This window comes from Magnolia sinica, chromosome 1 (assembly GCF_029962835.1).
Source record: "Magnolia sinica isolate HGM2019 chromosome 1, MsV1, whole genome shotgun sequence".
Lineage (NCBI taxonomy): Eukaryota > Viridiplantae > Streptophyta > Magnoliopsida > Magnoliales > Magnoliaceae > Magnolia > Magnolia sinica.
Genome location: NC_080573.1, coordinates 115,214,565 through 115,228,299, shown reverse-complemented (window position 1 = coordinate 115,228,299; position 13,735 = coordinate 115,214,565). Strand labels below are relative to the sequence as shown.

General features: G+C 40.5%; 1 protein-coding gene across 1 annotated transcript; it reads left to right on the top strand.

Annotated features, from left to right (window-relative positions):
* Positions 1-246: 246 nt before the first annotated feature.
* On the top strand, positions 247-3,361 carry LOC131248494 (GDSL esterase/lipase At1g28650-like). Its single transcript, XM_058248788.1, has 5 exons — positions 247-520; positions 1,587-1,799; positions 2,216-2,367; positions 2,649-2,922; positions 3,063-3,361. The coding sequence occupies exons 1-5, from the start codon at positions 247-249 to the stop codon at positions 3,278-3,280; spliced, it is 1,131 nt and encodes a 376-aa protein (XP_058104771.1). The 3' UTR covers positions 3,281-3,361.
* Positions 3,362-13,735: the final 10,374 nt, after the last annotated feature.

Here is a 13,735-nt window from a genome sequence, read left to right as displayed (position 1 = left end):
AATGAATTAAAAAAAGGAATGGACGGGGATGATTTCTCAAAACATCACAGTGGGCCCCACCTGGGTTCCCAGCGCTGGAATTTCCTGCGAAAGGCTTTCGCAGGAGATCCGCGTTTCCTAAAAAGACTCCTGTTCCAACCCAAACAACAAATCCTCTCTCTTCTGTATAAATACAGTACTCTTTCAACCACGTACTCATAGCTTCTCCCCCTCCGTAGAAACACCTGTTACTTCTCTTCTCGTACGATGGCTGCACCTAGCAACCAATTCCTCTCATTGATTCTATTCACGTTCAGCGTTATTTTTCTTCTAAATCTTCCATGTGCTGCAGCTCAAGCCCCGGATTGTAACTTTCAAGCCATATATAATTTTGGTGACTCAATCTCAGATACCGGAAACCTTATCCGTGAAGACAATCTCGGCACCTTTGAGCCCATTACTAAACTTCCATATGGCAAAACATACCTCCACCAACCCACCGGCCGATGCTCAAATGGGCTGCTCATGGTCGACTTCTTCGGTATTGAAAAATATCTTCCATTGTTTTTTTTTTTTTTTAATGAGCTGGGTCCATGGTTTAGTGGTCTAGATTGTTGTTCTGATAGGCACCGCACATGGCAATTAGAAAATTTTTTGATGGGAAGATCATAACCATCCAATATTTTATTTTTGTTGTTGTTGTTGTTGTATTCCTCTTATTAATGGGTCGATTGAAGGGTTGGGGTTATCCCACTTAGTAGATTTGTAGCCATGGTCCATCCACTTTGGGGCCCATTAAATAAAGAGTCTGAATCATTTAGTAGACTCTTCGGACGAGGATCATATAACTTCTCAAAATTCTCTTTGGTATATGAGCTTTATCCAATAAATTGGATTTTCTATCAGGTTTTAGGAGGAATTATATGATGGAATGTAGTGTAGGCAACCCAACTTGAAAGAGTCAAAAGATTTGATTTCTAGGACCTTCCAATATGGGAGAATTGTCCATCCCCAGTGGGCCCCATCATATAAACTTTCAAGAACACTAAACTGTGGGCCCCACTTGCAGATAGCGTTGGTTTTGACCCTTGGATATGATATATGTTTTTTGGTGGGATTTTCAAACACTAGACCAGGTTTAGGTAGCCAGCCCAACCATTGAAAAAAAGAGGATGCACGGCCAACTAGTGTGGTCCACCGAATCTACCTATGAACCAAGTAATCTGGACTCTTCATCTAGTGGATTCATAAGGGAAGCTGCAGTGCATTGTTTAGAATAGTTAGGTCTTTGATAAGTGGGGTTTATGTAAGGTGATCAGAACCGTTAACTAAAGCCCCCAAGGGTTGCGCGTGGGACCCACCAATGTGTGTAGAATCCAACCTTTGGAATTCTGCCTGGATTAAAGGTGGGCCCACTTGGATCCACCGATGTGCGTAGAAGAAATCATGCCTGGATCAGAGGTGGGCCCACTTACCCACCAATGAATGGCCACAGTTTAATAAACGACCATGAATGCACGCCATGGACCGGCCCACCAATCACATATTTTTATCACATTTTCTCATGCTCATTCATATTGTTTTTTTTTTTTTTTTTTTAATTACAGCAAGGTGGTTAGAGCTTCCATTTCTCAACCCATACCTTCAGAGCGACGCATCATTCGGTAATGGAGTTAATTTTGCAGTAGCAGGAGCGACAGCACTCCAGCCATCCTTTTGGTTGAAACATGGCGTCCAGACGCTTAATACAAACAGTTCCCTTGAAGTTCAGCTCAACTGGTTTAAGGCCTACCTCCACTCTATCTGTCTCTCGCAAATTGGTAAGATCAACGATGATCCATGGTTTCACATTAAATTCATCTTAATTGCTATTATATAACCATGTTTCAAACTCGTGGATAGGATGGCTACGATTCTCTAATGTAGGGTCATCTTCAAAAGAAAAAGACGAGCCCCAACAACTAAATGGCTAAAATTGCAGATTGAGTCAATTTTACCTTAAACAATTTCAACCGTCCATTTTATAGATAATTGATTAGATGTAAGAATCAACTGATGGGCAGGAATTCCAAGAGCACTAGATTATTTCTCATATTGCAACAATGGACATTGGTTTAAGTGTACTGGTGTGGCCCAGTCAATGAATAACTTGGTTTTCACACCAGGTGATCATGGTGTGGCCCATCTTGTATCTGATCAATTAGTGTTCTAACACTTTTTTTTGGTGGGCCTGCAGTATGTGAAAATGAGCTGCTGGAGAAAGCACTGTTTTTGGTGGGAGAGATTGGTGGAAACGACTACAACTATGCTTTCATGCAAGGAAAATCCATTGAAGAGGTTACAACCTTTGTGCCCAATGTGGTCCACAAGATCAAGGATGTTGCTAGTGTAAGTTCTCTTTTTCTCTATTTCGATACCAATGTTCAAACATGTAGAACATCATAGCCGTGTATTGCATGGGACCCACCATCTAGATTAATTGGCTGAAAAAAGGTCTACGTCCCCATGCTATCATGGGCCCACCAGATGAACAATCCCCATCATGCATTTTTGTGCCCAAAAAACTTTGAAACCGACCTTTGAAGTATGTATGAGGATAGATTAACCGTTTAATCATATCTGATTATAGTTATGATTTACTTTTTTTCTTGTGGTGATGATGAATGCAGCAACTCATTGACGCCGGTGCTGTTCATATTGTCATCCCCGGGAATTTCCCAATTGGCTGCATACCAATCTACCTTACAATATTCCACAGTGACAATCCAGCATCGTATGATAAAAACAATTGTCTAAGATACTTCAACGACTTCGCAATGTCCCACAACCGTCAACTCCAGCAGGCTATCCAAGAGCTGAAAGAGGAATTCCCTCACGTTCTGATAGCATACGCTGATTACTACAATTCACTAATGGGGATCATTAAGGATGCTTCAGATAAAGGTAAGTGCAAGCCGCATCCCACTAACTCATCTCATGTAGATAACATTGGCAACCTAGCTGCATAGCAGATAGCAGTCTAGCTCTTATGATTTCATTTTGATAACAATCACTAAGGATTTCTTTCTAATGTTCATGACCAGGATTCGAGTCGGATAGTTTGTTGAAAGCATGTTGTGGAATTGGTGGCGCTTACAACTTCAATCTCGTTAGTATGTGTGGTATGCAGGGTGTTCCAGTGTGCCCTAACCCTGAAAAATACATCCATTGGGACGGCGTTCATCTCACCCAAGAGGCTTATGGACAAATGGCTAGTTCGCTCATTTCCAGCGTCGCTGGTCAGTGGAAATGTTTGGCATAGAAATTTCTTTTTAGCTTTTCTTTTTTGCAGATTTTTTACCTTAATGCTTAGAAACACAGGCTTTATTATTTTTCTTTTTCTTTTTCTTTTTTTTTTTAATATAAGAGATAATTAATTTTTAATTCGAGATACATGTTCGTTGTCAAGCTGTTTAATATTAATGAGATATTTTTCTTTTAAAAGTTCTGGTGGGGCATCGTGGTGCGCATGTGACATCCACTGAATTCATTATTTGTGTCAGCTCTAAATGTTAGAACGTGAACCCAGATGTAAAGCTGATCGAAACACAAACCTTCTTGGGGCCCAACTGATGGTTGGACTAGCTGATTTCTCTGGGACGTTCCATAATGATGGTAGGTGGCACCTGATTCACGAGTTAGGTGGCCTACACAAACCACGGTTAAGCCCTGATAGATGCCTATATGTAAACCAGCTCAATTGGTGGAATCTAGCTGATGGTTGGATTGGGCTAATTGCGATATACTACCAACCTGACTGGCCCCCAAACCTAATTTTCTAGATGGGTCCTTTGGACCACAACAGGTCTGATCTGCATAGGACCCTCTTTGAGCAAGGTCCATTTTTCAGACAGGCAAGTTGGGCTGTCAACCACCTGTGATTGAACCATGATCTTTCAGTAACTATCAAAAGATCATGAAAATTACTATAAAAAAAAAGTTGCATAACAATGCCGAAAGATTTGAAGTATGGTTTATTTAAAAAACCAACAGTAAGTTATTATAAAGATTTCTGAGATTCTTTTTACTGCTGTAGCTCTATCTCCAACTCCCTCAGCTGCAACATATCTCGTCTGGCTGATGAAACGGAACACAAACCATAGAGCAATGAAAACATGATTGAGATTACTCAGCCTCTACTCGAGCAAGAGTATCCTAAGCACAGTCGAATAAACACTCGGGTCAAACTCAAACTGAGCTCAGTCTAATCAAACTGAATAATCCAAGCGACCAAAGCCATCGATCATAGTGGGGGATGCACCCAAAAGTCATCCAGATTGGAAGACCCTAGTCGTCCATCCACGGATGGATCAGCAAGCCATGGGCCACGTCTGTACAGACAGGGAGGCATGTTTCAAATTGAATTGAGGTCCATGTGTGTGTTGGATTTTTATTTTTATCTTACTTCCATGGTTGATTAAACTAATTCAATTTGAATGTGCACCCAAACGTGGCCTAAGAGTAAGCATTACATTCAGTTATTTACAATTCCAAATACAAAATTAAAAAGAAAATCCCACATTAAGTTTAGAGAAACTACCAGTGACAGCATCTTGCAACGTCGGCCGGCCAGTGCGGCTGATCCAATATTGAAGTCGATCTTCAGCAATGTCATTTTCCACACCATGGATTACAGCTCTTGCCCAGAAAAATATCAGCCATGCCTGCAATACAGTAATATTTGGTATGCGGATTATAAAAACGGAAGCTAAATTACAAGAGCTTTATACAGTGTTACAGGATATGTATGTACAGCTGTACATGTCCTATACTCTAATACAGTTGTACATGCATACACTATACTCCTATACATACATATCCTATAATCTAACACACAACGACATGGAAATTGTTGTGCATTTGAATTGCTGCACACGAGTTGTGGATTATGTTCCAATTGAGTGATTAGGACTGTCCTTTGCTGATGTTTCGGTCATGGCTCATACGATGTGTGGGCTCTAGGTGGTAATGACTGTCCAAAATCAAGCATTTTGGATTAATTATAATTGTAGTATTTGAGGGCTTACAATGGTTAGGATCATCAACAGGCCAGCAAGATTTTTAGACATGGTAATGAAAATACAATCTCAATCCAAAACAGAGTTGTTTAAGAAGTCAGCAACAGACCCTCTTGAAATGGACGTCGTCTGCTTCGTCGTCACTTAATTCTACAAGAACAATACCAATGTCAGAGTTGTGCTCAATCTCCTTTCACTACAGTAATTGCAGATATTGGAACAATAAGAAACGTGATTGCAATTGGGTCATCCTTGCTTTCATCATTTACATTTGCAATTCGATTGACTAATGCATCGGCACGAGGTTATTCCAGGCAAAGTGAGCTCATTTTTCAATTGCCATTGAAAGTTGCAAATGCTTATCAATATATTCAAAAGCATACTGCAAGCGACTGAGGGAGAGAGGCGGAATCGCCTTACCAAGTAGTTTCAGAGATGGGGCAGCTGAATACACAAGAAGCAAAAAAGAGAGAAGTGTTAGTACAAAGATATATTAATGTGGCTTATCATCTCATACTATGGTTTTGAAATCCACAGGATATTAGAGAAAGAATTTGTGTTGGAATCAAATGAATGAAGTTAAAAAATGATAAGGATGGTAGGCCATAACCTGATCTGAATCGCATATTGCTGCCTGTGCGATTGTGATCACTCATTTCCAGCACAACAGCTTCCTCAACCTTGAAAATAACAGCCGAAAGAGAGAGAGAGAGAGAGAGAGAGAGAGAGAGAGACCGAGCATATGCTAAGAATCGTAAATGAAAAATACCCAACGAAAAAACCTTGCCAAGTGCAATTGTGCAGGTGCGCTTTCCAAGAAAATCACACTGTGTGCCACATTGGCATGTGTGAATCAGTGAGTCCCTTAGTAATGTAGAAACCAACATGAGAATTTCAAAATTCAACGATAGAAGAATACCTTCAAAAAAGTTAGTTCCCTTAATCCTTTCTCAATTGCAAGCATGCTCTCGATATTGAGTTTTCCCTTTGTATCTTTAATCACATCCCGTGCAAGTTTACTCCCCTTCGAATCATCGTTGCCTGTGAATAGTCATCAGTGGAAAACCCCACTTATAAATGTACACCCATGCTTGGGATGTAACTCGATTGAATGTAATTGTAATAGACCTGCGACTTAGTGGTTATTGAATGGTAACATGAATTGAATATTGATGTGGGCCTGCCATCTAGGGGCTGCTGTGTCTAAGTGGTTTTAAGGATGGTCTTTTATCGCATGGTTTTGATATCGGCCCTATGTGGCTTAGTTTTGATATTCGCCAGAGTTAGCTTTGTTTTGGTATTTTTTCTATATGGGTTCGATGTATTATTTTTATACAACCATGCGATGGTAAGCCCCATATACTGAAACATGATTGGTTACTATTCGACGGGTTTCCATTAAATATCCTAAGGTGGTACTCTCATGAGCTGGGGATGGTAGTATAGGATCTATGCCAGAGCTGTCGGCCTACGCTTGTGACGAGCCCCCGTAGTGACCTTGAGCTTATTTAAATTGGCTGATTCTAACTGGACTAATAATGATTTGGCTAATCATGCATATATGGTATAGAGCAGCGTCTATCGCTAACGTACGTGATGTACGATAGGCAGTCGTTATGCGGCCAGCCTCTGTCCAACTGGATGAGCATTAGCAAGTCGATGATTGTATGGGTGACGAGCCCAATGTCCACACGGATAAGCATCCCCAGGGTGATGAATCCATTCACGCATCTAATAAGACCGCATCATGTATTGTTTTATTATGTTTTGTATAACTATGCTTACCTAATGCGGCAGTGTGTAATCTTGAGAAAAATTCATACTGAGTTGGCTACTAATCCATCAAATATATAACCGTACAGGTAGCACAGGTAGCCCAGATGATATTCACGTTCTTATTGATGAGGAGTAGGCTATAATTGACAAGGGTACATGATTGTATTTGTTAAGAATTGCTCCAAGATTTTATATCCCAATATTGTTGTAATTTATTTTGTTTCACATGTAATATTATTTCATTTCTTAATTGTTAATTTCAGAGACATTGGTTGTATAAGTCATTATGGGGCAGCTTCTTGTATATTTAAATGATCATGCAACTTTCCTTTACATTTGATTTGTCCATATTACACTAATTGCTAACTCTGAATGATATAAAAAAAAATATGAAATTTAGCTCTTTATAGGTTAACACTCGGGTTTTTGGGAAATGGGTCATATACTCGAGTCCTGAAAACATGGGGCATTACAATTTAGGAGTGGATTAATAGGGCCTATCAGAGGCTACTGTTAAGGCAACCATTCGAAAAGAAAGAAAACGAAAGAGTGAGAGAGTTGAGTGCCGCCGCCCCTGCCACACCAGCTCAAGTCGGGCCAACTCAGTCCAGATGCTGCTGGAAACAATAGAGGGAGAGGAGAAGAATAGAGAAGTAGGAAGGAAGGGGAGAAACAAAAGAGGAAGATAAAGAGGAAGATAAAGAGGAAGAAAGAGTGGGTCGGTGGCTGTTGTACCAACCCGACTCGGCTGAATCGTGCTCGAGTCAAACTCGATCTGGGAACTGCTGGATGTTGTAGCATGGAGTAAGAAGAAAGGAGAAATATAGAAGGAGGAAGAAAAGAGAGGAGAGGAAGCAGGAAGAAGGGGAAGGCCGAAGGAGGGCTTGTTGCAGCGGTTTTTCCAGCACCTCCAATCCAGCTAGCTAACCTAACACGGTGCTGGGTTTGGGAGGAGCCTGGTTCGAGCCGGAGGACTGCTGGACATCCTAACAAGAAGGGAAGGAAAGAGAAGAAGGAAGGGAAGAAAGAGGGGTAGAGAAACGAGTGAGAAAGGGGGGTTTGATGGTTGTCGAGTTAGCTCGGTTGAAACCGAGTTCGACTAAGACGAGTTGGGTTTGGACCTAGTGCATGTTTGGTCCATACAGACCCATTGCTAGACATTCCTGCTAGAAAGAAACAAGAAGGGAGAGAGGAAGAGAAACAAGAAGAGAGAGGGGGTCGATTGTGGTTGTCACTGAGTCGACTCGGCTAAAATCGAGTCTGACCGTGTTGAGATAGGCTTGGGCCTAATCCAGCCATTGCTGGACGTTCCAACAAAAATAAAAGAAAAGCAGAAGAAAAGAAAGAAAGAAAGGAGAAGGGAGAGAGAGAGAGCTTGGGTTGGGGTTTTTGTCGAGTCGACTCACGATCGACCTAGCCACTACCATTTCGATGGGTTGTAGCTAAATCTGTGCCTTGCTAGTTGACCCAGACCCGAGTCGCCAAGATAAATCATTTGATCAAGGTAAATCAAAATCCATTTCCCTTGTGTGTTACTAAGTTGATACGGTGAGTTTTCACTGAGTGTACTGACCCTAGAAGCCAAGTACTAACCATTATCCTTGATGTTTTGATTGGGTCGTGGTTGCATATTTATCGATTAGACTTTATTTTATCTGGCTGCATTTGTACTATCTAGCGGGCTACATGCAACTAGGTTGCTTGATTAAGGTGAGGACTCACCCTTTGAGCTTTCCACTTAAATCCATTAATCTAGACATAGATGATGCTTTGATTTCTCTCATTGAGTTACTTGCTCTACTATTGAATATGCTACTTTGTTACACAATTATTTCCTATATTAGATAATAGACATCTCTTTTTAATTATAGCAAGCATAAATGATTTAATGATAACATGCTATCTTTAGTTGTATATTTGTTAATTAACTGTATATCTGCCACTTGCGATCAAGTGATGGAATGAATGGAACCTGTCATGAACTTACCATCTTGCGGTCCATATTTGACTTACGTGACTTGGATCGCACATTTGCCTTACATGGCTTGGATCGCACATTGCCTTACATGGCTTGGTTCGTATATTTTTTCTATGTGACTTGGATTGCTTATTTGCCCTTCATGGCTTTGATGGATATTGGTGTCATTTTGTTGCTTGTTGGTAATATTCACATATCTTGTTGATTTTCGGGTCATTATTCGGAGTTCGTTATAATTTTTGGGTGGAGCTGATGTTCGTTTATCAATTTTCTAGCCATCTTACAGAGTTCATATGATTCCGAATAACGCCGGAGTTCCTATGTTGATTCTCTCTTCATCTTACGGTGTTCAGTCATATGATAATTTTCGGGTGGAGCTGAAGTTCACTTATTGATTTTCTAGCCATCTTGCGTAGTTTACATACGATATAATTTTCGGATGAAGTAAAGGTTTGTATGTTGGTTTTCTCGTCATCTTGTGGTGTTTAGTCGCACTGTGATTTTCAGGTGGAGCTAAAGTTCGCTTATTGATTTTCTAACCATCTTGCGGTGTTCATATACGATATGATTTTAGAGTAGTATAGAGTTTGTATGCTGATTTTCTCTTTATCTTACGGAGTTCAATCGTACCATGATTTTTGGGTGAAGCTGAAGTTAGCTTGTCGATTTTCTAGCCATCTTGCGGAGTTCACGTACGATATGATTTCCGAGTGAAGTAGATGTTTGTATGTTGATTCCCATTATGCGGAGTTCGTTATGATTTTCGGGTGGAGTGAGAGTTCGCTTATCGATTTTCTAACCATCTTGCGGAGTTCATATGATTTTCAGATAATGATGGAATGTCCCTGTTGATTCTCTCTTCATCTTGCGGTGTTCAGTCGTACTATGATTTCTTGGTAGAGTGGGAGTTCACTTATCGATTTTCTAGCCATTTTACGGAGTTCACATACGATATGATTTCCGGGTGAAGTAGAGGTTTAAATGTTGATTTTCTATTCATCTTGCGGGGTTCACTTGTATCGTGATTTTTGGGTGGAGCGGAGTTCACTTATCGATTTTCTAGCCATTTTGCGGAGTTCACGTATAATGTGATTTTTATGTGTAATAGAAAATCGTATGATTGATTATTTGATTGTTTGGACACATTCACTTGCATTACGATTGCTACTACATTTTCTTAATGTTAAGATTATGTTGATTGACTTAATTTTTTGAGTATATGATCATGAATATGAATTATGCTGCTTAATATATCTATTCTTGTGACTTGTGATCTATTTTGGATTATGAATGCTGAGTGTGTAATCTTAGAGGGTACTCCTCACTATGTAGCCATTGATGCTATCAAACTATATCAGTTGATACAGGTGTAAAGTGAGCCGATGTTGTTAATTGGGTTGCTAGAGCAGATCGGGTAGATGAGGAGCTAGACGGGGTTCCTGCGACCCATATTGAGCTCCATCACCAGATGATATATTTCTGTTTTTGTTTAATAAACTTTGTTATTTGGGATTGTATGAATCCTGTATGAGCGTTACATTTGAAATTTTGTGATGATCAGAATGTTTTTACACAATGCATGGTTTACTTCGCCAACATTTGCTGCTAACTTTGATTAATGATAAAGCGATTTAAATTTAGACTGAATTTTAAAGGCTTACACTCAGGTTTTTAGAAAACGAGTAGCATACCTGGGTTTTAAAAATTGGGGCGTTATAAGTTGGTATCTGAGCGGAGTATAGATAAACCAGGCCTTGGGAAAAATAGGACTTATATGAATTCAAATACTCCAAAGTTACATTGTTGAGGTTAGAGACTTGAAACTAGGTTTCATTCCCTTAGTTTTAAGGTATCTTGTAAACCTAGAATCTAAATTTTAGGATCCCTTGAAGTATTTAGGGTTAGTCATTTGAAGTTAGGAACATAAACCTAGGTTCCTTTGTAAATTATAATTGCTGAATTTAGGAACTAAACTTAGCTATTGTAGGGAAACAAATACCCAGCACATTGTACATTAGATCGAATATAAGTACTCTCTAAACTTAAGAATTCATACTAGGAATTATAATTTAAATTTCATAATGCTTAGATAATTAGAGTGCGCAACAAAAGCGTAATAGGCCATATAGACTTACCCTTATGAATTATGAAAATAGAAGGTCATATGATATTCCATAGGAATCTAGTATAATTGCGATCACGACCTAATGGAATCATATTTAAGAGAAGTGTATGCGGTTTGATCCAAATTCTAAATCCTATCAAATCCCAACAATCTCAATGCCCTGATCAAGAAGAAGATCGAGGTTCACTAGGATTAGGAAGAGATACCACGGAACTGACTTCCTTAATCAGGCAAAAGATCACTGTATCAGGCTCAGACCAACTATAATCGTCCATTCGTGTTATCCCGAACACTGAAAAAATAAACTATTATTATTCTTCTAGATGATGTGGAACTATCAATGTGAATTTCAAACGTATATATGGATAGAATAATAATAAAACTCTTCTTTACATTATGTGGACAAGCCCTTAATCCTAATCAATACCGAAGGAAATTGGGATGAGCGTAATCGAATCTTGTGGGTGAGATTCTTCTTTAAGGGGGGTAGATTGTAACAACCCCAATCCTAGTAGTCAGTCATGAACACTTACGCATACAAGCATACTTCACGAGTAAGGTGGTGAATACTAAGAGGCATGATAGAATAGATTGTCCTCATTCCATTTAAGGTAGAAGTATTGAATTTCAGGGACGAAATTCTTTTAAGGGGGGTAGATTGTAACACCCTGTACTTTTCAGTACTCGAGTGTTACCATAAGAATCAAGTTTAGTAGTACGAACACAAAGCCAACTCATCTAGATATTCACTTTTGATCTAACCTAAATCTAACCATTAGAAGGATCCTCATCCATAGATTGAGCCATCTGACCCTCTAAGCATAGGATCAGTGCTTAGATCTCTACTTACACTTACTTTAGGACACCTAGAACTAGTGAGGAGTGAATCTGAAACACTTGCACTTCTGGATCACTAGATCCGACCGTTGGGATTATGTATCAACCATGGAATTCAAGATAGATCATTGGACTTAAGCCTCACCTCGTTCAATGATTGATCTGGACATCAAAACTAGTCATTAGATTCATCTAGGGGACCTTTGGACTATCGATGATCGTCTCAAAATAATTCAACCGTTTAAACTCATGATCGCCCATCCAATTGAGGTGTAAGGGAAAGTGAAAGCGATTTTAAAAATGATCGTCAAATCTGCCCTAAATAGGATTATGAACCATTTGATATGTTGTTGATCAAATTTAGGAAGAATCTAGCCCTTAGATCATCAAAATTCTCAAATATAGGTTGAGATTTGAAGGTGTGGCCCACCTAAACCTTGGATCTGCCTAATCCCTTGGATTGGGTCCTAAATTGAGCAAAAAAGTGAGTGGTGGGCCCGGATCCATCAGAAGATCACTGTGGGCCCCACATCTGCTGCGTGAGTATAGACAGCGAGCGTACACCCATGCCGCACTGAATGAAGGAACCCAGTTAATTGGGTTTGACTCGATGAAATTAGCAAGAAAGTATGAAGTTTTTCCCACCCGAACGAACTCGAACGAGCAACGCTCATTATCATTGGTCGTGGCTCACCATGATCATCTGAATGGATGATCCATATCGTCCATCTCGTTGGTCAGTTGAAGCTGACTAGAACCAAGGTCGATCCACCCGTTGGATCGTACAGGTGTGCATACAACCTCAAGCACAAAACGAGTGCGTTCGGCCGGTGTTTCCGAAAATGGAAAATTCCCCTTTTTCTTTCTTTCCACACTGGCGATCCGCATTGGTTGCCTCCACCGCATCCCAGTCCTCCACTTAAAGCCATCAGAGCCCTCCAAACTAGGGATTTCCCTAGGATTCGAGCTTTCTCCCACCGCCGCCGCAACTCGAAACTTAAGTCCATTAAGTAAAAAACTCAGATCATCGCCATCTGGTGGGTCCCATAATGCTCAACAGTAAAATCCAAACCATCATCCGAGATTGCAAGATCATCCAACGGATCCGGATCCACCATTAATGAGGACGTCATCTCCTCTGATTTTTCAGAAAACCCACCACCTTTTAGTGGGCCCCGTTTGCTAATCTAAAACGTCCATTTGGTGGCCTATAACACCATAAGACTATCCACAACAATAAATGTCAACCATGCAATGTTTGTGATCGATTCAGATCCAAGGTTCTCACGAAAATCATCGTGTGGCGTCCGAGCTAAATCATAACAGGCCGCCACTAATCCAGCAATTAGTTGGCTATGGAGAGTTTAAGAGCGGATTAATGGGGCCTATAAGAGGCTATTGTTAGCGCAACCATTCTAAAAAACAAAAAAGGAAAACGAAAGAGTGAGAGAGTTGAGTGTCGTCGCCGCTGCCACACTAGCTCGAGTCGGGCCAACTCAATCCAGATGTTGCTGGAAACAACAAAGGGAGAGGAGAAGAATAGAGAAGCAGGAAGGAAGGAGAGAAATGGAAGAGGAAGATAAAGAGGAAGAGGGAGTGGGTTGGTGGCTATTGCAACAACCCGACTCAGCTGAATCATGCTCGAGTTAAACTCGGTCTGGGAACTGCTGGATGTTCCAGCATGGAGTAAGAAGAAAGGAGAAAAGGAGGAAGAAAAGAGAGAGGAGAGGAAGCATGAAGAAGGGGAAGGCCAAAGGAGGGATTGTTGTAGCGGTTTTTCTGGCACCTCCAAACTAGCTAGCTGACCTAACATGCTGTTGGGTTTGGGAGGAGCTTGGTTCGAGCCGGAGGACTACTCAACATCCTAGCAAGAATGGAAGGAAGGGAAGAAATAGGGGTAGAGAAATGAGTGAGAAAGGGGGGTTTGGTGGCTGCCGAGTCAGCTCGGCCGAAACCAAGTTCGGCTAAGATGAGTTGGGCTTG